Source organism: Megascapheus bottae, chromosome 8, assembly GCF_031878675.1.
Source record: "Megascapheus bottae isolate mThoBot1 chromosome 8, mThoBot2.hap1, whole genome shotgun sequence".
NCBI lineage: Eukaryota > Metazoa > Chordata > Mammalia > Rodentia > Geomyidae > Megascapheus > Megascapheus bottae.
The window spans coordinates 70,048,577-70,073,447 of record NC_143516.1 but is presented as its reverse complement, the minus strand read 5'-3'; the positions used below and the strand labels follow the sequence as shown (position 1 = coordinate 70,073,447).

The window sequence follows — 24,871 nt, the reverse complement described above, 5'->3', positions numbered from 1 at the left end:
ATTTAACTATGTTGTAAATTACACAATGGCTTGTGAATTCTCATTCTTTCCAATCCCATCATTTATCAGCATTGTCCTACTACGTTCATAGTCTTCTGTGATTACTATGCATTTAAGTATTTCAAGCCCATGCCTGAAATCCTAGCTGATCAGGAGGTGGATATCTGAGAATAGCAGTTCAAAGCCAGTCATGGCAGGAAAATCTGTGAGACTCTTATCTCCAATTAACCACTATAAAAGCAGGAATTGATCTATGGTTCAAGTTGTAGAGCACTAAACGAGCAAAACAGCTCAGGAACAGCACTCGGGCCTTGAAGTCAAGCTGTAGGACCACCACACACGGACACACACACACACACACACACACATACACACGAAATCCTTCCTTCCAACAACCATGTTTCCTTATTAATAAATTTAAAAATTAATATTTAAATACTAATTTAGTAATGTACTTAATTTTGAAGTAGTACAAATTATGCAAGTGTGTTGGTATGAAAAAGAAATCAAAAGACTAGTGGAGTTCAATGTCCTGATTGAAATACCTTGATTTTTAAGTTAGGACATGAAAGTAGAGAAGTTGAACCTTTGCATATTTCTCAGTAAAGTGGAGGTGCTGATGGCTTCTGCCTGTAAACCTTGCTACTCCAGAGAGCTGAGATTGAGGTTCAAAGTTAGCTCAAGCCAAAGCCCATCAGCCTTGAGAAGAAGCTAAAGACAGAACCTAGACCCTACTTCAAGCCCTGATACCAACACACACACACACACACACACACACACACACACACACTAAATGAAAACAAATAAATGGATGCAAATAAAGAGATAAAAATCTCAATTTAGCCCCTCTATGTGATAGGAGAGTTACACATTGTAAAAGCATATAGACTATGCTTTTGAATGTGAAGCTCACAAATCTGTGAGTTAAAACTTGACATATACAGGTCTCTAGACATTCAGACAATAAGACCAAAGGAAGTTATTCATAGGAGTAGAATGCAAAGGTTCACTAGCTATATTCATATGATTATATAAAATAATATTTTTAAATGAACTCAAAGAAATGGAAAGAAGAAAGAATGACATTTAGTTTTAGAGAAAGTACATGTGAATTTATCCTGCTCTCATCCTAGCTAGAATATTGTGTGAAAAAATTGTGTTTTTATATTGATACTGTCTATCAGCATATTCAGAAGGACTGAGTATAAAGATATATGTATGCTAAATATAAGCTTTTTTAATAGCTTGCCTTCACAGTTGCTTGTTTCTCAATTTGTACACCTTTCTCCTTCATAAAGTTCACTGTATGCTTCATAATTACAGTGTTTTGTTTATTTTTATCTTTACTTTATGTTAAATACAAGGACTGGAGTTTTGCTTCAGGAAGCAAAGTTACTCGTAATCTTCTCAAGTTGAAATCATTCCTTTACTGCAAAATATTACCTCTGTTTCTGAGTTTTCAATTTGCATCAGAAAAGTATTTACATAGCCAAAAACACATTACCAGTTGGGTTTTGTAATGTTTGTTATCATAAAAATGTTTTATCCATGGAACCATGCCAGTAACTTGAAACATTTTTAAGGATTTAGATTAGGCTGGACAATTATTTAAATGATTCCAGACAATTAAAAAATGTAAAGTTATTTGAAAAATGTTTGTAATTTAGTACACATCTAACATGCCAACAAGTGCTTGCCACATCTTTTTCTTTCTTTTTCACAAATTTTATTATTGCTTGTCTTTTAATTCCTTCATGACCTCTTTGAAGCTCAGCCCATATTGTGTTCTTTGTCCTTCTCTAAGTGACTAAATGAATGTTGCTAAAAGGATTTCTCCAAATAGCCTGTCACATCTAGACAATCCTTGATTTTCTTCAGACGATCTAATAAATCCAACAAGGCAAGTTCTGATGAAAGGACAAGATACTTTTATTACTATAATGGCCCAACTAGTTTCTTCACTAATTATAAAATTTAAACTTCAAGAACATTCCTGTATCCTCTAGCTCTAGCCTGCTTGTTATTATATGTATACCTCTCATCTGGCAACCAGTAATTTCAGAACCTGTTATCACATATATATTTGCGGTTTATTAAAGTTGTTGTTTTTAAACAGAATTGAAATTCCTCATGGTGTGATTGCTCACACCTATAATCCTAGCAGATCAGGAGGTTAAGATCTAAGGATAGTGGTTCAAGGCCATCCTGGGCAGAAAAAACAATGAGACTCTTCTGTTGACCAGAAAATGCTATAGGTGGACCTGTGTAGCTTGAGCTACTCAAGTCGTAGATAACCAGCCTGGAACAGAAAAAGCCAAGGAAGAACGCAAGATCCTGAGTTCAAAACTCGATACAGACACCAAACAAAGAAAGAATGAAGTGAAATTTTTAAGCATTAAAATGAGTTATATTCACATTGATGTTGGACATGTACAACCAAGTATCTTTTAAAAAATATTTCATAGATTCATGACAGTATCATACATATTTTCTCTACCCATTTGTAAAGTTCTAAGCATAAATTTCCTACATATTATAAATTGTGTTTCTAAATTAGAAAAAATGAAAGATTCAATCGGAAAGCACAATTGAACACTTTGCCTTTCTGAGGCTTAATTCCAGTCCTGGTGTTCCATGTATTTATTTTAGAAGTTACTAAATGTCCTGTTTTTTCCTGTCTTGTTCACTGGGCAAACAGGGGTAGATGGTCCCCTTCCCTAGATAGGAGACGACCTCCTAGCCCCAGGATTCAAATCCAGCATGCGTCTCCGGAGAATGACAGGTACTAGTCACCTCCTGATGGACAAGTGGCTTTTAGAGACTCGTAGGACACCAAGTGAAAGATGTTCCAAAGGAATGGTGGTTAAAACATTCTCTCTTCCAGGAACCAGAGTGAAATATGGAGCTCTGCAAGGAATTTCTCCTAACTCTTTTAAAGCACCTCAGAATATTTACCGAAAGGAAAGCAGCATAGAAACTGGTGTTGTTGAAGATCAATAGAGTCAAGATCAGTGAAAAGTTTTCTTAGAGCATTCACTTCAGTGGTTTGAATTTCCAGACGTGTATTTATCACATGGTTTCTTGATTGCAGTCCGTTAAACAAAAATTCTCAAGTGCTTTAAAGTATATCAAAAAATCTGTCAGGGTAGATTGGTTATATCTGTTGATAGCTTTATCTCAATTACCTTTACTGCTATGTAAGTCTGTTTTCTTGGTACAGTTTAAGCTTTGGGGTTAAAAATGGTCTAATGTAGAGCACTTGATTATTACATACATTACAGATACTGTGTGTTGAAAGCCAATATGGGCTAGGTACATTCAACAAGGTGCGTTGTAGAGAACAGCTTCAGTGCTTTGAACTTGCTTCATACGAAGCTCTAAGACGGGTCATGACATCTATGCTCCAGAGCTTTACTATTCTTAGTTTTTAGTAATGGAATTCTCCCATTTTATTGCATGTTTTTCATGCAGAGTCCTTAGAATATTTTTTTTTGTCTGTGTGGTCACAAAACGTTTGAAGTGTCGTTGGTGTGTCGGAGATGCATTCATCAGCAGAAATCCTAACACACAGTGGTTGCTGCTGGCTCACACTTATAATCCTAGCTACTCAAGAGACTGAGATCTGAGGATTGTGGTTCCAAGCCAGTCTGGGCAGACAGAACTGAGAGATTCTTCTTTCTGGTGAATCAGCATTAAAATCCAGAAGTCCCCCTGTGGCTCAAGTGGTTGAGTGCCTGTCTTGAGCATAAAAGCCTAGTGAGAGAAAAAATAGATGCATTATCTCTGAAAGAGAATAGCCAGGTACATGGTAACTCATTGTATAAGCATGAAGTTTCTTTTTGGCTTGTTTTCTCTGTACCAGTCCTGGAGCTTGAACTTAAGGACTAAGCACTGTCTCTCAGTTGGTTTGCTCAAGATCAGCATTTGACCGTTTGAGCCATAGTTCCTCTTCTCGCTTTTCTGATGGTTATTGGAGCTAAAAGTCTCACAAACTTTCCTGCTGAGGCTAGCTTTGAACCTTGACCCTCAGATCTTAGCCTGAGTATGTATGCGTGAGAAACCAGTGCCTGGCCAGCTCTTTATTTTTGACCATAATTGTAGCCTGGGGAAGAGTGATAGAATTGTCTCTCTGTACATAATCAGGATAACTCTAGGATTTTAACTTGAAAGAAAAACTAAACTTCATCATTAAAAATAATGCCATTTCTTAATGTTTGAAAAGACAACACACTTCAAGCTTTTGAACATCTTTTACGAATAAAATATTAATCTTGTCTTTTTTTGCTAGTCCTGGGCTTGAGCTCAGGGCCTGAGCACTGTCCTTAGGTTTTTCAAGGCTGGAGCTCTACCACTTGAACCTCAGCACCACTTCTGGCTTTTTTCTATGGATGTGGTAGTGAGGAATCGAACCCGGGTCTTTGTGCATGCTAAACAAGCAGTCTACCACTAGGCTAAACTCCCAGCTAATCATGTCTTAGGTATTTGGAATTCCAAATTCCTTCTGCAACAAAATTCCTTATAGAGTAGGATTTCTAGGATTAGAAGAATTAGAGAAAACTCCAGTCTAAAATTTATTGCAAGGGTAAAGTCATTTCAAATAAGAATAGAACATCACTGTGGAAATTAAATAATTTGTCTGCATTGATATTAATATTTACTATATACAGTGTCCAATGGCTGATAAAAACTGATTTAGTAATGGCAAGGTCCTGATGATAAGGAATCTTACAACTTATCTTTAGGAAAGGTAATTCAGAGAAGTCTTTGAATGTCTTCTCAAACAAAACAATACAATGAATGAAAGCCTAAGTTTATCTGAGCTTTCATTGAACAATATAGAAATTGATAATAGTTTCAATTTTTAGTATACATAAGATGTCATTAGCTTCACCTAATGGTATATGAATTCATTATATTGTTAATTATAAATACATATTGATAAGGTTTATGCTGATTATTAACTACAAATATATTCTATTTATGTACATATATATTCTAGGTAATATATTTGCTAGGTAATAATCAGAATAATCTGTGTTTCATGTATGTAATAAATACAGAATTTTGTGTATACACTGTTTTTATAATGACTTATTTGTAAATAAATCCTACATTAAACCAGAAAATAATACATCTTAAGTAGCTTGATACTAGTTTATTTCTATAGAGAAAAGAAAATAATAGACAGTAAACTTTCATTCATCAGTAAGAATAAAAGTTGCCCATCTAAATGAGAAAATATTAATGGCTAATTTGTAGGTAGACACATCATCCACTTGAAAAAGCTTAGTGACTACACGCACTGTACCTGTTCTTTTCACTCACTCAGTAGTCTCTACTGAGCATCAGGATGGGTAGAGTGAATATTTTTTAGGACTTGGGAACCGGTGCCCTTGGTCCTAGGACACTGGAAGTGAGAAAAACACAGTGTGTTCAAATTTGGGACAGTTTCCATAATCAGGACAGGGTTGTCCTCAGTGCCCTTATTGATTGTTTTCAATCATATGAAAAGTAATTGATTGCTCATCAGCAGGGTTCACCAGCAAGTTGAAATAAGTCAAAAAGCATTTAGTTCTTTTTCCACAGCATAAATATATGCACGCATTTGCTCAGACATGCATGTACACAACTCATAATATTCTAGCATAAATTAATTTCAGTAGTAAATGTGTGTGTGTGTTTGCGTGTGTGTGTGTGTGTGTGTGTGTGTGTGTGTGTGTGTGTGTGTATGATGGTTCTGGAGCTTAAACTCAGGGCCTGAGTGCTGTCTGTCCCTGTCCTTGGGCTTTTTTTGCTTAAAGATAGAGCTCTATCTCTTGAGCCACAGCTCCACTTCCACCTTTATTGGTAGTTAATTGGAGATAGGCCTCTGTGGATTTGAACCATGATCCTAAGATCTAAAACCCCTAAATAACCAGGTTTAGGATTACAGGCTTGTGCTGCTTGTGCTGGGCTCAACAGTAACATTCTTGATACTTTGCAAAGTATCAAATTATATAGGTTTACATATAAGAATATTTTTTCTGGAAACTACTTCTAAGAAATAATAAAAATGCACTCATTGACTGGGTGCTGGTGGTTCATTGTTATAATCCTAGTTATTTAGGAAACTTAGATCTGAGGATGTGGTTTGAAGCCAACCCAGGCAGGAAATTCCACAAGCCCCTTACCTTCAGTTAACTATCAAAAGACCGACGTGGAGTTGTGGCACAAGTGTTAGATTGAGTGCCCAGGCACTGAGTTTAATCCTCAGTACCAATACACACACACACACACACACACACACACACACACACACACACACAGTAATTGAAGGGGATATTTAAAGTACATTAGATGACTGGATGGAATAACTCAATGAAGCTTCTTTGCACAATTGATATTTGATAACAAAAAAAGAGAAAAAGTATACAGTACTAGCTTCCCAGAGGAATATTTCTGATTATCAGAGTGTGAAAGTTTATTGCAGTTTTAATATTAAAATGTTAGGGTTTCTTAACATCATAATGGCATTAACCTATGTGTATATACTTCTGAGAATCTTTATAAAACTTAAGTCCACTTATAACTTGAAATTTACCAAATGAATACATCAACCAATGGCTAAAACATTAACCAAATACTTTCTAAATGGCTAGTCTGTGAATAGCCATTCACAAAACAATGCCTATAACTTTGAATTACCAAGTGTCTAACTTTGGTGGTATCCGCTGAGGTATGAAAGGGTAGTTTATGTTATAATTATCTAGTTCAACTATTTTTGTAAATGAAGCATTCTTATTAATTTTTGAGATTTTTGAGTTGTTTTTCCTATTCTTTTCTTAAAAAATAAATTTTCTCATAAAGATGATACAGAGAATTTACAGGTACATAAATTGGGTAATGAGAGAATATTTCCTTTTGAACATTGTCACTCTTCTGTCTCATTCTCAACCAGTTTTTCTCTTCCTGACTTCCTCCTCTACCCCAAGTTCTGTAGTTGTTTCCAACAGAGTACAATTTAGTCCAACATAGTATCTAATAGCTTTCATTGCTGAATTGGTTCAGCTTTTGTCCCACTGTTTCTGTGCTCCCCCTTTCCCTCCCCAAACCAGATAAATAAATAAGTACACACACACACACACACACACACACACACACACACGACAAAAGTTATAGAAGTTAAAAACTGGAGCAGAGTATTCACAATAGCCAGGCGATGGAAGAAATCCAGATGCCATACTGCAGTTGAATGGATACAGAAAATGTGGTGTATATATATATATACATACAATGGAATTCTGCATAGCCAACAGACAAGATAAAATAATGGCACTTGCAGGGAAATGGATGAATCTAGAGCGAATCATATTGAGTGAGACAAGACTAAAGGAACAAAAGGCGCATGGTATCCTGAATATGTGTCTATTAGATCCAAACAGTACAAGAGTGAGGACTCAGTATTTGCATACCCAATGCTATGGACATGGTATTGGAAATACAAACACAACTACATAGACATAAAAACCTTTGACTCTATAGACATAATATTTTATTACATAGATTAATATGTTTCTTTTTTAAATTTTTTATTGTAATTAATAAAAGGGTTACATGATATTTGCCAGATAGAAGGTGCATTAATTCACATACATTGATACCCTTTCACATGTTATGTTTCTATGATATACAAACCCTTAGACTAATTTTAATTATGTCCTAAAAACTAAGCGCTAGTGATTGTATATAGAGATTCCCTTCTTGAATACTTGTTTCTTAAACATGTCATTTGAAATGTAAAAATCAATGTTAATAAATTCTTTAATAAAAAAATATACTTAGGGACTGGGAGTTTGGCCGAGTGATAGAGTGCTTGCCTAGCATGTATGAAGACCCAGGTTCAATTCCTCGGTACCACATACATAGAAAAAAGCAGGAAGTGGTGCTGAGGCTCAAGTGGTAGAGCTCTAGCCTTGAGAAAATCCAAGGACAGTGCTCAGGCCCTGAGCTTAAGCCCAGGACTGGCAAAAAAATATCTATATTTATATAAACCAAATCCAAACTGCCCTTGGCCGTGGCTGCCTCTGATCTCTTATCATAAGTGTGCATCAAGCAAAAGTCTAGTAAGAGGAATAGATTCTGTAAAAAATTAAAATCGCTACTTGAGATGAAATAAATTGATGTTTTTCAAGCTGAAAAAAAAATGAAAATCAAAACAACTCTGAGATACCACCTTACTCCAGTTAGAATGGCCATTATCAAGAAATCTAATAACATCAGATGCTGGAGGGGATGTGGCCAGGAGGGTTCACTACTACACTGTTGGTGGGAGTGCAAACTCGTTCAACCACTATGGAAAGCAATACGGTAGTTCCTCAAAAAACTAAACATAGGGCCGGGAGTTTGGCCTAGTGGTAGAGTGCTTGCCTAGCATGCATGAAGACCTGGGTTCAATTCCTCATTACCATATACATAGAAAAAAGTCGAAAGTGGTGTTGAGGCTCAAGTAGTAGAGCTCTAGCCTTGAGAAAATCCAAGGACAGTGCTCAGGCCCTTAGTTCAAGCTCAGGATAGGCAAAAAAAAAAAATCGAAAAGAAACTAAACATAGACCTCCCCTATGACCCAGCAATTCTACTACTTGGCATTTACCCAATCATCCAGAAACAAGGGCATACTAAATCCACTAGCACAACGATGTTCATTGCAGCACGATTTACCATAGCAAAGATATGGAACCAACCCAGATGCCCCTCAGTTGATGAGTAGATCAACAAGATGTGGTATTTATACACAATGGAATTCTATGCTGCCATTAGAAAGAATGACATCACCCAATTTGTAAGGAAAAGGAAAGACTTAGAAAATATGTTAAGTGAAGTATGCCAGACTCAAAGGAACATAGGCTCAATGGTTTCCCTCATTTGTCATAATTAGTATAAACCTGGGACTCTCCTAGCAGAGGCTTACAATAGGGCAAAACCTAGATACATAAGGCCATGTAGAATGAGGCTAAATGAAAGGACCTCCAGGATATAGAAACAAGAGCCATATAATATGTGATTATTGTTTTCAATGTACCAAGTTATTTCTCATCTCTTTTGTTGTCTGTGGGTGATCTCATATTGTTACATTATCTTACTTTGTTATCTGGTATATTGTATATATGTGTATTTGAAATAGGATAGAGAAGGGGGAAAAACAAGATGAGGGGAGAGAAATGGGGACAAAAACATAAGAAGAGGTAGCAATATTTGTTAAGTAATGAACCTTCTTTATGGCCAATATAATGTAACCCTTCTATTAATTACAATAAAATATATTTAAAAATTGAAAAAAACTGATGCACAGGAGAATAAAACAAAGGAAGAAAGAGAGGCAGGAAAGAATCTTAAACAACAATTCAAGACCTTTTGCTTCCATTTCTTGGAGTTCATTTCAGTAAGCATTGTTTTATATGTCCTATGCATATAGCTATTGAGCCCTTGTGATCATCTCCTAAGAATTTCCTCCTTTGATCTCATTGTGTGACTGTTTAGGTTGCTGTTAAATTAATCATGTCTAAGTATAATTATTATCTTGTACTATCCATTGGGTGGTACTTGCAGATTTATAGACATACTCTATTGAAAATGAGGGAAATAAGGCAGCTTATGTTTCTTTGGGTTTGGCTTACTTCACAGTATAATTTTTTCCAAGTCTTTCCATTTCCTTATGCTTTTGATGGAAGCATAGGATTGATTCCGGTGCAAGGTGATATATAAAGATCTCATTTCAGTTTTCTGCATGTGGATAGCCTATTCTGCCAGCACTATTCCTTGAAGAGATTGTCCTTCTTCCAGTCTATGTTTTTGGCTTCCTTATCAAATATTAGATGGCAATAGGTCTGTGGATTCATTTCTAGGTCTTCTGTTCCATTGCTCTTCAGTAGCTTTTCTGTTTGTCAATTATAAGAAGATCCAGATTCAAATCAGGAATAATCTCAAAAAAAGATTCCTAGGATTTAACTTAAACAAAGATGTGAAGGAATGACCTCTATTGCAAAAACTTTAAAAATTTGAAAAACAAAATTGAAGATTTAAGTATATAGAAAGACCTTGCATGCTCCTGGATTGGAAGAGTTGACATTGAAAATGGCAATATTGCCCAAAGCAATTTACATATTCAATGCAATATCCATCAAAATCCCAACAACATTCTTGAATGAAACAGAGAATGTAACCTAAGAACTCATATGGAAAAAACAAAGACCCCAATAGCAAAAGCAATCCTTAGCAAGAAGAACAGTGTTGGAGGAATATCAAATCTAAATTTCAAACTATTACAAAGCCATAGTAATATTTTATATAATTTTTAAAATAGTCATACAAGGGTGTTTTGATTGAGGATTTCACTTTAGTTTTAGTATGTGAAGTTAATGTCTCCAAAAGTAAGATTCAGATGTTTTTTTTCATCAGTGTTCCTGTTCGCTTTAATTGTTTTTGCTTTTGGGGGTACCTCAGCTTGAATTCAGGGCTTCCAATGGTTTGCCTGGCACTCTACTACATGAACCACACCCACAACCCTGGTTTTGGTTCGTTTTTTGGAGGTGGGGTCTCATGACTTTTTTGTCCATACTGTCATTGAACCACAGTCCTCTAGCTATCTTAACTAGCTAGGATTAAATTTTGAGGATACAATTTAATGTTCTTTGACTCAAATACTAGAAGTTGTTTATGATAAAACTATTTGGGGAGATTTTACTTAGATTATTAAACTTAATAAACCCAATTAAACACAGTTTAATATTAAATCTTGAGTCTTTAATTTCACTTATATGTAATTAAATGTATAGTGCCTTATATGCTTGTTACATGGTAGCATCACGTGGTTAGGTTTTCACATCATGTGGTTAGGTTTTCACATTAATCTTTCTCCATTGGAAATATTTATGAAATAAACAAATGACTCCAAAATTCATGGCAGTTGTCCCATATAAGCCAACCTATTGTAGAAGTGCTTTAAAATTATTTGCATTTCTCTTTGCTTCTTTCTCTGTGTCTCTGTCTCCCTGTGTTTTTTCTTTTTATCTCTCTCTGTCTCTTTGACTCTCTCTGTGTCTCTGTCTCTAGCTCTCTCTGTCTCTCTGTCTGTCTCCCTGTCTCTCTGTCTGTCTCCCTGTCTCTCTGTCTGTCTCTGTGTGTCTCTCTGACTCTCTCTCCCTCCCCCTCTCCCTCCCCCTCTCCCCCTCCCTCTTTCCCTCCCTACCTCCTTCCCTCCCTCTCTCTCTGTCTGTCTCTGTCTCTGTCTCTGTCTGTCTGTCTGTCTCTGTCTCTCTCTCTCTGTCTGTCTCTCTCTCTGTGTCTGTCTGTCTGTCTGTCTGTCTGTCTCTCTCTCTCTCTCTCTCTCTCTCTCTCTCTCTCTCTCTCTCTCTCTCTCTCTCTCTCTCTCTCTCTCACCTGGATTGAGGCCTGAACTCAGAACTGGGAGCTCTCTTTTGGATTTTTCATTCAAGGTTGGTGCTCTACCATGTGATCCACATTTCCACTTCTGGTTTTTGTTTGTTAATTGGAGATAAGCCTCTCACAGACTCTTTCGTATTCATCCTGGCTTTGAACCTTGGTCCTTAGATCTCAGCCTACTGAGTAACTAGGACCATAGGAATGAGCCCAACTGTTATCATTTATTTAGAACATTGTTTATTATCTGTACATTCAAAAATATTTTTATTGTATGAATGGGATGCTATTCCTATGCTCAGTGAGTCTGCTCAGTGATGAGTTCATTATTCAAATATCAGTAATAGCAGCAGGAAGGTAAATGTAGCTGCAACGCATGTCTCTCTCTGTCTTCTCCGATTATGGCCATTACTTCCAATTATTTCTTTATTCCCAAACCTATTAGAAATTAAATGAGAGAAATTTACATTCAACATTAACACAAAATGAGCCATTTAATCACCCAGCATACATGCACCTATATTCTTAGGGTTTTATCATTCTAATTCAGTGAAAACATTGTGTGGTCTATTTTTATTACATTTTGGCAAAGCAAAATATTGTTTTTTTAAGTGAAATGTTTTAATGAAACAGACTTAAATAATATTATTACTTTAACATGGTAACATATATATAATATAATATAGTATATATAGTAATATAGTATAATATTATCATACTCCAATAGTACTGTGATAAGTTTAGAAAACTTTGCATTATCTTCTGAAAACTTACCTAACTGAAACTGGTTATTGAGGAGAAAAGAAGTAACACATAAAATGGTTTTAATACTTATCTTTGTTTGGAATGGTACAGTTTTGAAATGTTCACACTTGATAGAAAATGAAACTTTAAAACAATATTTAGGCTACGCTTCATTAGAAAAATCTCCATTTTCTGGCATTATTCTCATTTCATTTTATTAATAAAATGATCATCATACATTTGGTTAAGTGATTACATTTGTGCCTAAGGAAGTCATAGGACTTTGTATGCTTATCAGTAAGCATTAAGGTCTCATATTTTATGTTAAGTTTTTTTGTACTGGTCTTGGGGCTTGAACTCTGGGCCTTGGTTCTGTTCCTGAGATTTGCTGCTAAAGGCTTTATTACTTGAGCCACAACTCTTGTTTTTTGGCAACTAATTGGGAGATAAAGATATTATACCTGGGTCAGTTTTGAATCAAAATCCCCATATTTCTGCCTCTTGACTAGCTAGGTTTACAGAAGTGAGCTACTGCTACTCAACAAAGTCCACTTTTGTTTCTTGATGGAATTATAACTTCAATTCAGAGCTAAATGCTAGGCAATTATCACTCTTATCACTTCCCTTGTCCTTCTGCTTTTTGTTTGTTTTTCTCTTTGATTTTCAGATAGAATCTCATGCTTTTCCCAAGCTGACATCCTAGTAAAATATTTCTACTCCTGTTTCCAAATTATTTGGGATTACATGTGTACACAACTCCATTTAGCTTGTTTTTTAGATAATTTTTCAAACTCTTGCCCGTGTGAACCTCAGTCCACCATCCTCTTTTTTTCTTTTTCCGGAGCAGTGCAGATTACAGGCATTCTTCACCACAATGGATCATATAACTTTTTTTGGACTCTTTCTTTATTCGTGCTCAAATTCAGCTAACATTGTAGATGGACTAACTGAATACTAATGTTTCTTGAAATTCTACAATTTTCAGTTGTACAAGTTTTCAATTTCTTCTTTGTTCTGAATTATTATAGTAAGTGTGAGATTAGTTCTATTGGAGAATTAAATGGTTAGAAGAAGTAGTTTAAAAATAACTTTAAGAAGTTGCAAGAAAAATAGAGACATTGTTTTTGTAGAAATCTTTTTTTTAATTTTATTGTCAGGATAATGTATAGAGGGGTTACAGTTACATTCATCAAGTAATAGGTGCATTACTTCTCACACATTGATATCCCTTCTCATGTTTTTGTCCCCATTTCCCTCCCAATCATCTTGTTTTTCCCCCTTCCCTTCCTTATTTCAAACAAACAAATAAACATATATACAATATATCTGGTAACAAAGTCAGATACAGTAACAACATGAGATTAACCAGAGGGGCAAAAAAAACCAGAAGAGAAATAACACAGTAAATTAAGAATAACAATCATGCAAGATAATGTAGAAATCTTAAGTGTGTGTGTGTGTGTGTGTGTGAGTGTGTGTGTGTGTGTTAGTACTGGAGCATGAACCCATCAGGGTCTCCCCTCTTACAAGGCTCTTTTGCTGAAGGTTGGAGTTCTACCACTTGAGCCACATCTAAACCTTTAGAAATACTTTAGTAGAATTAAGTTCTCATGACATCTATAGAGAAAAAATAAGTATATCTTGCCTGGAAAGTTTAAAATAAAAATAAGAGGTGAAGATGTATAAACTTTTCAAGAAAAATCTGTCACCCAGTTAAGTAAAATTGACTATGAGTTGTAGACCCTTATGGAGAAATAAGTGACTGTACATGATCAACTATGTAATATTAACATTTCAGGATAATTTTATGAGTGGAGTTTTTCATATATTTTTATTGTAATTAATAGAAGGGTTACATTACATTCGCCAGATAGAAGGTACATTACTTCACATACATTGATACCCCTTCTCATGTCTTGGGGATCAAGACATGAGTGGAGTTTTAAGAGATAGAGAATGATGAAAAGGATTTCATTGTCCAGAATGCACTGTAGTCACAAACTGAAACAAACTGACATGTTAAAAGGAAATCCCTGTGTACAAGTATTTGAGTAAAAAAATAAAAAATACTTTTATAACATGACTTGCTGATTCTAAGTAACACTGAAACTGCTAACAAACCCAGATTCTATCTAGCCATACAAAAATGCAAATACTAGAATATAAATACTAAGTAACAGTGAAGCATTTACAATCAGTGAACGTGTGGGTTGGAGGTCTTATTCTACAGAGCCTGTAGGGGGGAAAAATGAGGCACAGCAAGATTAAGTAACTTGCATGAAATCATGCGGCTAGCTGGAAACAGAGATCATGTTATATTCAATTTGCCTCTAGAATTCATGGCTACTACATTTTATTCATATTAAAGATCTAATGCTATACAGCCTTGAAACTCAAGACTCAGCTCACCTCTGGCTTGACAGAGTATATGAGTATATGAGTTCAAGAAAAAACTTTAGCTCTCCAAGTTTCAATCTCCTTATTTTTATTTCAATTTTATTTTATCTTTAAGTAGTCATACAAAGTGGCATCAACTCAGCATATCAGTTTGTGAGTAATAATATACTTGCTCAATATCATCCTTTCATCAGTTTCCATACTCAGAAAAAGGACAAACTGTACTATCTTCTTTGTATTGAATGGAGTGGATGAGCTAAACCAAGTCCAAGATGTCCTCCTAGCACAGACAGAAGTCCTCATGAAGGTTAGATAAGGCTTCCATTGTCATCACTATCATATTCAGTGCTGTATATGAAGCCATGACCTTTTAGGAGATAAAGGAAGTAGGCTGTCAGATGATACAGAGGAAGTGACATCTCAGTTGAGTCTGGAAACATAGAAATTACTTAAGTTAGGAAGAAAAGCAGGTAAGTTCTAAAAGATGCCTGGGGTGTTTTGCGGTGCCCAGCCTGAAGTTTGTAGGAAGTCTCACCATATTCTGCATCTCCTCTCTTCCCTGTCCTCCAGGATCTTCTGATCCCATTCAGCTCTCTCAACTTGTGCCATGCTGGCCGTCTCATAATTCCTTAAACACACTAGGTACATACCTGCCTGTGCTAACTCACATGCTGTATCTTTGCTGGGAACATTCTGTCCTTAGAAATACACATGGCTAACTCTCCTCACTTAAATTTTGCTGAACTCGGCCATCTCTTTTTCTTCAGTGACACTACTAAATGAACTACAATGAAATTGTCATGACCTTAACCCTCTCTCCCCTGCATCTCAACCCCATACATATTTGTTGCCCTGGTTACTTTTTGTTGTTTGGATTGATCACCTTTTGCACTATGTAATGTACTTGTATGAAATCATTTTTGTTGTTTAATTTTTGTCTTCTACTAGTAAAATGCCCTCCTGCATTCTTCTTCCTCCTCCTTTTTCTTCTTCCTTCCTTCCTATTCTTTCTCCTCTCTCCTCCTTCATTTTGCTGGTACTCAGGCTTAAACAGTACTCAGATTTAACTCAGGATCTTTCGTCTTATACTCTTACTTGTCTTTTTTTTAAATTTGGCACAGGGCGGGGGGTTGAACTCAGAGCCTGGGCACTATCATTTCACTGTTTTGATTAAGGTGATTATTTGTAGATAAAAATCTAACCAGCTTTCCTGCCCAGTCTGGATTTGAACCAGGATCTTCAAATATCAGCCTCCTGAGTATCTTGGATTACAGGCCTAAGACAACTGATACTGATATTGATTTCTGATGTGAAGCAGGCCCTGGCATAATATTGGGCTTTTAATTAATATATTTATTAACTAATAAACATATTTGTCTCAATATTGTTGGATAGAGGACAATCAGGAGAGAAAATATGCATAAATTGTAGAGATTCAGAGGGAAGTCCTAAAATACACATTTCTACGGTTTCTTAAATTGTTTTTAAAGTATGGATCTCTAGACTACCATATTTAGAATGATTTATTTCAAATATACAGTAGTTTTATGTGTGATGAGTATATTCCACTTTCACAAGATACATATCTTATAACATTGTACTTTGCACCTGAGATATAAAGCTGTAATATTATGTATATTGTTATATTGCAATGTGAAGATGTATTTCAGATTTCAAAAAAAAAGTAGTAGAGCACACATACACACACGAAACAAAATCAAGCCACTGAAAAGAATAACAAAGCAAAATAAATTGGAGACCTTTTCTGTTTTATAACATGAGATTAGGTTCCTACAATGGCATCTGAAAGTCTTGACCAGTGGCTTATGACTGTAATCCTTGCTAATCAGAAGGCTGAGAACTGAAGATCACCCTTCAAAGCTAGCCCAGGCAGGAAATTCCATGTGAACCTTTTTTTTTTTCCAGTTCTGGGCATGAACTCAGGGCCTGGGCACTGTCCTTGGTATTTCTCAAGGGTAGCACTCTACCACTCGAGTCACAATACCACTTCTGGCTTTTTCTGTATATGTGGTATTGAGAAACTGAACCCATGGCTTCGTGCATGCGAGGCAAGCACTCAACCACTAGGCCATACTCCTAGGCCTCCAGGAGACTCTTATCTCAAATCAGCCACTGAAAGTCTGAAGTGGAACAGTTACTGAAGTGGTAGAGCACTAATCTTGAGCAAAAATAATCTCAGGCCTGGAGTTCAAAACACAAGACCCAGTACAAAATGTAATCTACAATAAAATGGTTTATCATTATGAAGGCTTCTTTCTTATGGTTTAAAAAAATGATGTTGTTGATGTAAGTACATATATTTACATCATCATTTTGTATTGTGACATGTTTCTTCTCTTGCCTTCATAATATTTTGTAGTGGAAAAATAAACCTGTATAACACCAAGTTTCCGCCTTTGAAAGTAAAATTGACTCTACTCCATGTGGTCTTTCAGTACTTACGCCATTGCCTTTGCATTATCTTCACATTGACCATCATTCTATTTTGCCATCCTATTTATGTTCTCAGCACGGAGGCAAAGTTGCCCAGCAGAGTCCCATGTCACTTCAATCTGTAAATATACTTGTTTAGACAAATGCACTATCCATTGTTTATGTCTCCACTTGGCAACTTGTGTCTGCCTTGCAGCACTTTGTATATTTAATTTGAATGTTTTATTTTATTTCATTTTTTTGTTAATTTTGAAAACTATGGACTGACCACTTAGATAAGCTGGTTGCCATTTTTCATGTGTCATGTTTGAAATCGCTGTATGATGTTACTGTAGTTTTATTCATCAGATATTTTGTATTTAACATTTCATTTCACAGGCACTCCAGAAAGTCTGAAAGATCTAGCATCCCAAAACAGACTAGGAAAGGCACTGGCTCTGAGGCGGAAAGGTAGGCGTGGCGTGTACTGTCTGCCCTCTTGTTTTCTTAGGCCCCTCAAGGGAACTCACACTCTCATTTGACATGACCTGTTCTTAATTCCACTTTGTGATGTTCAAAGATGTTCATGTAAACAGTTCTGCTGGTGTGTGGGAATATTGTTATTAAAGAATGTGGCAGGAAGCCATTAAATATTAAATTATTATATTATTTTTATTATTTTAATGGTACAAAGGGGTTTCAATTCAGCATGTCAATTTATGAGTACAGTGCGTCTCTATCATTGTTATCGGTTCCATTGTTCTAACTACATATTAAGTTTAAAGAGGACTTACAATTTTCTCTTCTTTGTCATTGGGATGACTCATAAGGATTAAATCAATAGTAGTTTCAATATATATTTTAGGAACTAATATTGCATGTATGAGACGATGTGAAATATTGTCAATAGAATGTAAAAATATCTGAGGTTCAGTTATCTATCTGAATATCATCTAAACAAATTTCTTATTTACAAATGGATAATCTAAGGTATTTCTTGTGCTTTTTCAAGTACTAATATATATTGAGTTTGTATAAAAACTATAAGTAATTACTAAGCATTTGTATTCAGTTCATCCAAGACCAAGTTATGGATTATTTTTAGGTGCAACATAATGACCATTTTTATACCTATAAAATCATCTCAGGAGTTTAAGTACTGCAAAATCCTTGTCTTTTATCTTACAATTGTTGAGAATATGTCTGGGAAAGCAGTTGCAAATAAATCAGTGCATTCATGTATTACAGATGCTACAGAGTTATGAAAAAGCCCATTGAAAACACAGAAATGAGTAAGGTTAGAAGAAATGATGAAATGTTTCATTAATTAGTATTAGTAAACTAAATAAAGGGATGAAAGCAAACATGAAGAGTGTTTCATGAAAGGGACCAATATAAGAAAAATCTTTAAGGTTTGAAATACTATTGGCACAGATGGATCATGCCTGTAATCCTAGTTACTCAGTTGGCTGAGAAGATCTGAATTTTGCAGGTTAAAGTCAGGCCAGGCAGGCAAGTCCTTGAAATTCTTATTTCCAATCAACCACTCAAAAAATGTGGAAGAAGAGTGGTATGAGTGCTACTCTTGAACAAAAAAGTTCAGGAATGCACACAAGCCCTTAGTTAAAATTCCCAGGACCTCACACACAAGAAGGAAGAAAAAGGGCCGGGAGTTTAGCCTAGTGTTTAAAGTGCTTGCTTAGCATGCACGAAGACCTGGGTTTGATTCCTTGGTACCACATACATAGAAAAAAGCCGGAAGTGGTGCTGAGGCTCAAGTGGTAGAGCTCTAGCCTTGAGAAAGTCCAAGGACAGGGCTCAGGCCCTGAGCTCAAGCCCAGGACTGGCAAAAAAAAAAAAAAAGAAGGAAGAAAAGGAGGGAGAGATGAAGGGAAGGAGGACGTAGGGAGGAAAAGAAGGAGAAAATACATTTGAAATATTTTCTTGAGTTTGGAGAAAGTGCACCAGTTTTTGGAATGGAAAATGGAAATCAAGGGATTGGAAAAGGGTTGAAAATAAAATGCAGACATCCTTTAAAAAGTGAATGACAAGTCTTTGGCATGTTAATATTGTGCTAAATAATCTCAGCATCTTTGAGTCATTAATATGCTTTAAACATGGTTCATAAATGATCAGGGTTTTTTGGCAGCCTTTTGGAAGGTGTATCAAAAGATGCAGAGGATACCAGTTAGATCATCATAGTAGGCTTAGTTCACATGGAATCTGTACAGTTCAATGATTGATTTCATTTAGAATTATGTACCGGGTATGTAAGATGGTTTAGGAACAACTTAGTAGCCAGAAAGGACAATTTTCCATTGAATGGAGATCTGGAAAGGAGGGACCAGAGAAGGAAGCTAAGAGATGTAAGTAAAGTAGAGATAAAATTTACTCCTGGAAAGTGGTCCGTGAATATATTGACTGTTTCAAAAAGGTTTCAAGAATGCCAGGGCACTTAAAAATACACAAAAGAGTTGAACATCAAGGAAAGAAATAAAGCAGAGTTCTAACAGATGGATGAATAGATGAATAGTTCTAACAGATACATGAAATACCAATTATGTTTCATTTTTCGTATTCTTTAATGCAAACAAGTTAACAAAAATAGAAAACTATAACCTTGTATATATGTAGATTTGTTTGGTTTTCATTACAGCACTTCATTGACATTTACTAGACTACAAATCATATGCCTAGATTTCTTTTTAAATTGAATAATTGAATAGGTAAATACAAAACAAGAATTGACTTGGATTTTCTAGGTTACTTCAGCTCTGATTTTTCCAAAAGAAACCTTGAATTGATAGCTAGCTTCAAATAAAGTGAATTCACAATATAAATTCTACATACATTTATTTTGATTTTGATTTAGTGATGCAGTCATACCCAGGGTCTCACATCTGCTAGGCAGACACTCTGTCACTTGTGTACATCCAGGGTCTACATATTGATTCTTGATCATTGTGAATTAACAACATCCTTCCAATCATGCATTAACTCTTGCAAATGCAAATGAAATGAGCAGGATACCTTAACAAAACCTTAACAAAGGCTTTGCTAACAAAACCTACCAAGAAGTAGCCTTGGATGAAAATGTTTTTAAAATGTGATGAGCAGGTAGGTATAATATACAAGCATGAACTAGTTTCTGTCTTCTGTGCCCAGCCAATTAAAGTAGTCCCTCACATTCGCTTTGTAAGCTCCTTGACCAGATAAAACAACATTTTCCTTTATATAAATTCACCTATAAGACCTACTAACAGCATTTCCATTCTAGTAACTTTTCCTCTTGTAGAACTTACACTCGGCAGTCTGTGGCATACTCTGTTTAGACTACAGTTTGAAATTTCTTGAAGGTGCACTTTTTATGTTGTACTATTTACTATTAGAACAAGCCTATGAAGGCTTTCTAGAGGCCATCACAGGAGAGCCATATAATACCACTCTGGTATTTGATGACCATGTAGACCCCCATTTGCCTGTCCACTCTCTATTGCTCCAGAATACATTTCTTGGCTTCACTAGGAGCAATGAAATATAACTGTTTTCACCCACGAAGTTGACTATAACATCAAGGTTCTTGTGAACTTTGTGGTTCAGGTGAAAACACTACTCTTAGATGAAGGAAGAAGGTGGGATTGAGCTCAATGGTTAATATGAAGCATTTAGGTATGTTGAGCTGGAGTATTCATGTACATATATAAATATAACAGACTGAGTTCTTTTTTTTTTCCCATCCTGGTTTTGAGCTCAGGGCCTGGGCACCGTTGTTGGGTTTTTCTCAAGGCTAGCACTCTACTTCTTGAGCCATAGCACCACTTCTGGCTTTTTTTTTCTGTGTATGTGGTACCAAGGAATTGAACTTGGGACTTCATGCATGCTAGGCAAGCGACTCTACCACTAAGCCATGCTCTCGGCCTTCAGGCTGAATTCTTATTGAAGGCTCTCTTCTGTATATATTCATCCTCCAAACTATCAAAACACAATTCCCTTGAGTTCTGCCAAATAATTCAATACTTAGACATGTACTTACATTTTGTGTTATAAGATTAATCATATATCCTGAGATGTGAAATTACAATTTTACACTTTCTATAAAAGAAATAAGTCTTGTGTTACCAGAACAATGCTAGAACTAAACAGATCTGTATGAATCTACATGTTAGCTCTGATTTTTTACTTATCTTTGTCCCTAGCCCTTGAATTTATGAAACAATAATAATTGTAACATCCAGAGATTAGAATACATCATTGAGGAAGTATGTACATATATATGTGTTTATTTATTTATATTTATATATACATGCATTCATTCTCTGAGACAAACAGCATCTAGTAAATGCAAATCACCCCATTTTGAAGATCAGTTAAGAATAGTTGTTTTTCTCTTCTATCATTCATTCTCCTCTTCTTTCTCTAACATTGTTCCTCTCAGTCTCATCTCTTGTTTTTACATCCTTACATTCTTACCACATCTCATTTTATTGAAAAGAAAAAGCTTCAACAGCATGGATTCTGTCAATTTGCATTGCGAGGCCACGGATTTTCTTAGTTCTCTTTTTCCCAAATAAACCATAGATATGGTTTTTCCTCACTTCAGATTGCGCATCCATCTCCCTACTTTGCTGGCATGCGTAGAATTCAGCCTGTAGTCACAATTCTGCCTTGTGCAGGGAAAGTGGCTTCTTTTGTTTCTTAGTGTGTTTTCTCCAGGCTTGCCACAGATTGGCTAATGACAAGTACCTTTTCCTTACCAAGGAAAAAGCAGAACTTGTCCTAAGTGATTGATCTTGAACACAATAAGTTCTTTTCAGATTCTAGAAGCCTTTTGTGGTTCAAGAGCTTTAACACTAAGTCAAATACTCTGGTTCTGTACATTATTCACTCCAAAAGCCATTGATTAGCTCCCTAAGTTTCTTTCTCTACCTTTTCCATTCAGTTGAATACCACATAAGTTCAATTATTGACATACCAAGTCATATTCAAGTTATCCTTAGTTTAAAAATGCATTAGATGCAGAAAGATTTTGGTAAAATTGAAATAATCATAACATTTCGCAGGACTAGGGTAAAAATTGTAGCTGTAAATTTCAAACCTTATTCAGAACATGTATTTCAGATAAGTAGCTTCTCTTAGTAATACTTCTAAAGAGTAAAAAGGTAAAATCTTTTCTTTATCACTGAAAAGAACATTCTGTATGATTCCTCCATATCAATTTTATACAGCTGAGTTTATGAGAAATCCAACTCAGAATGAATGAATGGTATAGCAATTATTGTCGGTTAGTTTTAATTTTTCCTTAGAAATGGAGCTGATAGGTTTCTAAGGTTTGAAAATAGAGTCTGATGAAGTACTATACCAGGTTCCAGAGAAGACAATATACTATTACTAAAGACCTAAGCTGTTCCTGTTTGTTATGGACAGCTTAGCTTTTTCTCATTTTATTGTGGAATGGAAGAGATATCTGTGTCAAAATCATGTCTCTGTGAAAATTAATCTATTGCAAAGGAGGATATTTTTCAGTACAAATATAAGTTGAGGAAATCATTCATACTCTTTTGGTAATTATTATTTATACTTTGTTCTCATGTACTAAACCATGCAGTAAGCACATTTCGCATCATTCCTTCAAAAGGAGGAGATAACTCTTTCCCTCTGAAAGCATAATACTTGGTAGGTATTTCAATTTTCCATTTATACTAAAAATGATAAAAATATAAAAGCACGAAACTGTCTTAAACAAGTATACACACATTAGTTTGTTGGTTGGTTTATGTCACTGCTGGATCTTGAAATCAGTCCACAAGGTCTTGGTCAAGGCTTTTGCCCTACCAATTTTAACATGCCTCCATCACTTTACTGGTTAATTGGACATAAGAGTTCCTTGCGTTTGTCTACTTGGGCTAGTTTAAAACCACTATCCTCAGATCTTAGCCTCTTGAATCAGATTGTAGCATGAGGTACCAGAGCCGGACTTCACAAATTAGTTTTCAATTCTTTATATTTTATTTATTTTTAACTTTTAAAATTAGATAGTTATACAAAGGGATTTAAACTCAACATGCCAGTTAAGCTTTAAAGACATGGCTTCATCATAATTTTAAACACTACATGAATATAATTGCCATATTTTAACCAACCTCTTTTCAGTGCCTATGAGAATCTATGATTTATTCACATATCAGTAATTTCCATTCAATAATTTGTGTAAAATTATTTTTGCTTTAGTAATCCCCAAAGGCATCCTTCTGCCATAAGCTTATTGGTTGCAAAGTAAATTATGATCACTGTAAGAGCATAGTCATATTTTTTTGTGTTTGATTTCCTGTTGAAGGCCAGTTCTTGACCTATCCCTGTACTTCCTGTTGTAATTTCACTCACTCATTTGGTCAGCCTGCCTTTATTAGTCTCATACTATCTGATCAGGTATATTTTAGGCACTTGAGAGAGCTCACCCACAGCAATCACAATAAGAGAATAAAGACAGATGTTTCTGACATTGGAGAAATCAAAAACGGTTTATGACAATAGAAAAACCTAGATCAGTCCTCTTTAAAAAAAACTGCAAGACATTCACATTGATTTGAATTCCATTTCAATAATTGATGGATTGTCTTCTGGTTCTTAAAACACACACACACACACACACACACACACACACACACACACACACACACACACATTCTTGTACAGAATAAGCAGCTTCTCCTTGGACATATGTATTGGTGTGAATTGAATTTGAACTTGCTGACTGAAGATCTTTTTTGGCCCTAATGTTTTAGGGTTCTCCCACCATGTCTCTCTAGAAGGGGATACGCAGCCCCAAGAGCAGCGGGTCAAGCAGTCGTTAGGGGAAAGCATGCCGCTCGCTCCAGGTCGAGTGAGCACTCTAGTGTCAGAACTATGTGTTCTATGCACCATCTTCCCCCCGGAGGCTCGGCGCCACCTTCTCCACTTCTGACAAGGTTGCTATTCAGTGTCCAGCCAGTATTCGTGTCCTGCTCCAGGTGTTGGTGTGGTGTTGTAACTTCCTGAGCACTCCCAGCTTTCACTCACTCATTTAATGACACCATAGTTTGAATCCTCTCTCTGTGGTACTTAAAACCTCTCTTTCATCTTCAGTTACTTGCATCTCTCTTCCCTGTGCTGGCTGTATTCTATAGCCCCCACCAATTAACTCTCATTGAAAAGCAAACTTGCCTGTGTTATGTGCTTTCATTTGTTTGTGGCATATCCATATATATTTGATCAGATATGTGGAATTTTTTATGACGAATGACAGAATTTAGTATGTATTTGAGGTGAAAAGTGATAAGAGGAATTTAAAAATAACCTCTGTGTGTTCATAAAGTCTTAGCATATTTTAAAGCTCTTCACATAAAATAATAGGGGGCCAAGAAATAAAGAAAAACTGAATGCCTGCAAGTCATTTGAATCCTGGACAGGAAAACATGACTTCATGCTTCTCAAATTTTCATTGATAATTTGAATTAGTCATATTAGTATATTTCATAGCATGGGTCCAGGTTTCTTTAAAGTATTTTTTCAAGGTATTTCCTACTTAGAAATATAGTAAAAATGATTGGTAGCATCAAGTGGTTTGCAGTAAGAATTACTCTTGTTACAAGCAGCTCTAAAGCATATAGCAATTTAATAATAACAGCCCATTCTGGCATCGATCTTTCATCATTATATTTTTTGTCTTTTTAAAATCCAAAGGCTGTGATTAAATATGTTTGGTTGATCACTCACTCACAAAAAGAATTAATTTGTTTCATAAACAAGACTTTATAGAAAACCAATGAGAAATGGGTAGGAATCAAACCAGCTCATTGTGCAGAGCAGTAAATTTGACAGTAGATGTCACGTTTAGTCCCTTTGT

At 35.6% G+C, this 24,871-nt stretch overlaps 1 protein-coding gene across 33 annotated transcripts in view; it reads left to right on the top strand.

The window, feature by feature from the left end:
* Rims1 (regulating synaptic membrane exocytosis 1) overlaps positions 1–24,871 on the top strand; it is a 492,115-nt gene that overhangs the window by 359,000 nt on the left and 108,244 nt on the right. For 12 of the 33 annotated variants that reach the window (XM_090338562.1, XM_090338560.1, XM_090338558.1 and 9 more), the window contains 3 exons: positions 2,699–2,782; positions 17,389–17,460; positions 23,772–23,954. The exons of 7 other annotated variants lie outside the window; for them this stretch is intronic. In XM_090338562.1, the coding sequence (XP_090194688.1) occupies positions 2,699–2,782; positions 17,389–17,460; positions 23,772–23,954 (339 nt within the window). The remainder of the gene's footprint in view (positions 1–2,698; positions 2,783–17,388; positions 17,461–23,771; positions 23,955–24,871) is intronic. 14 more of the 33 variants (XM_090338584.1, XM_090338575.1, XM_090338571.1 and 11 more) reach the window with 4 other exon arrangements.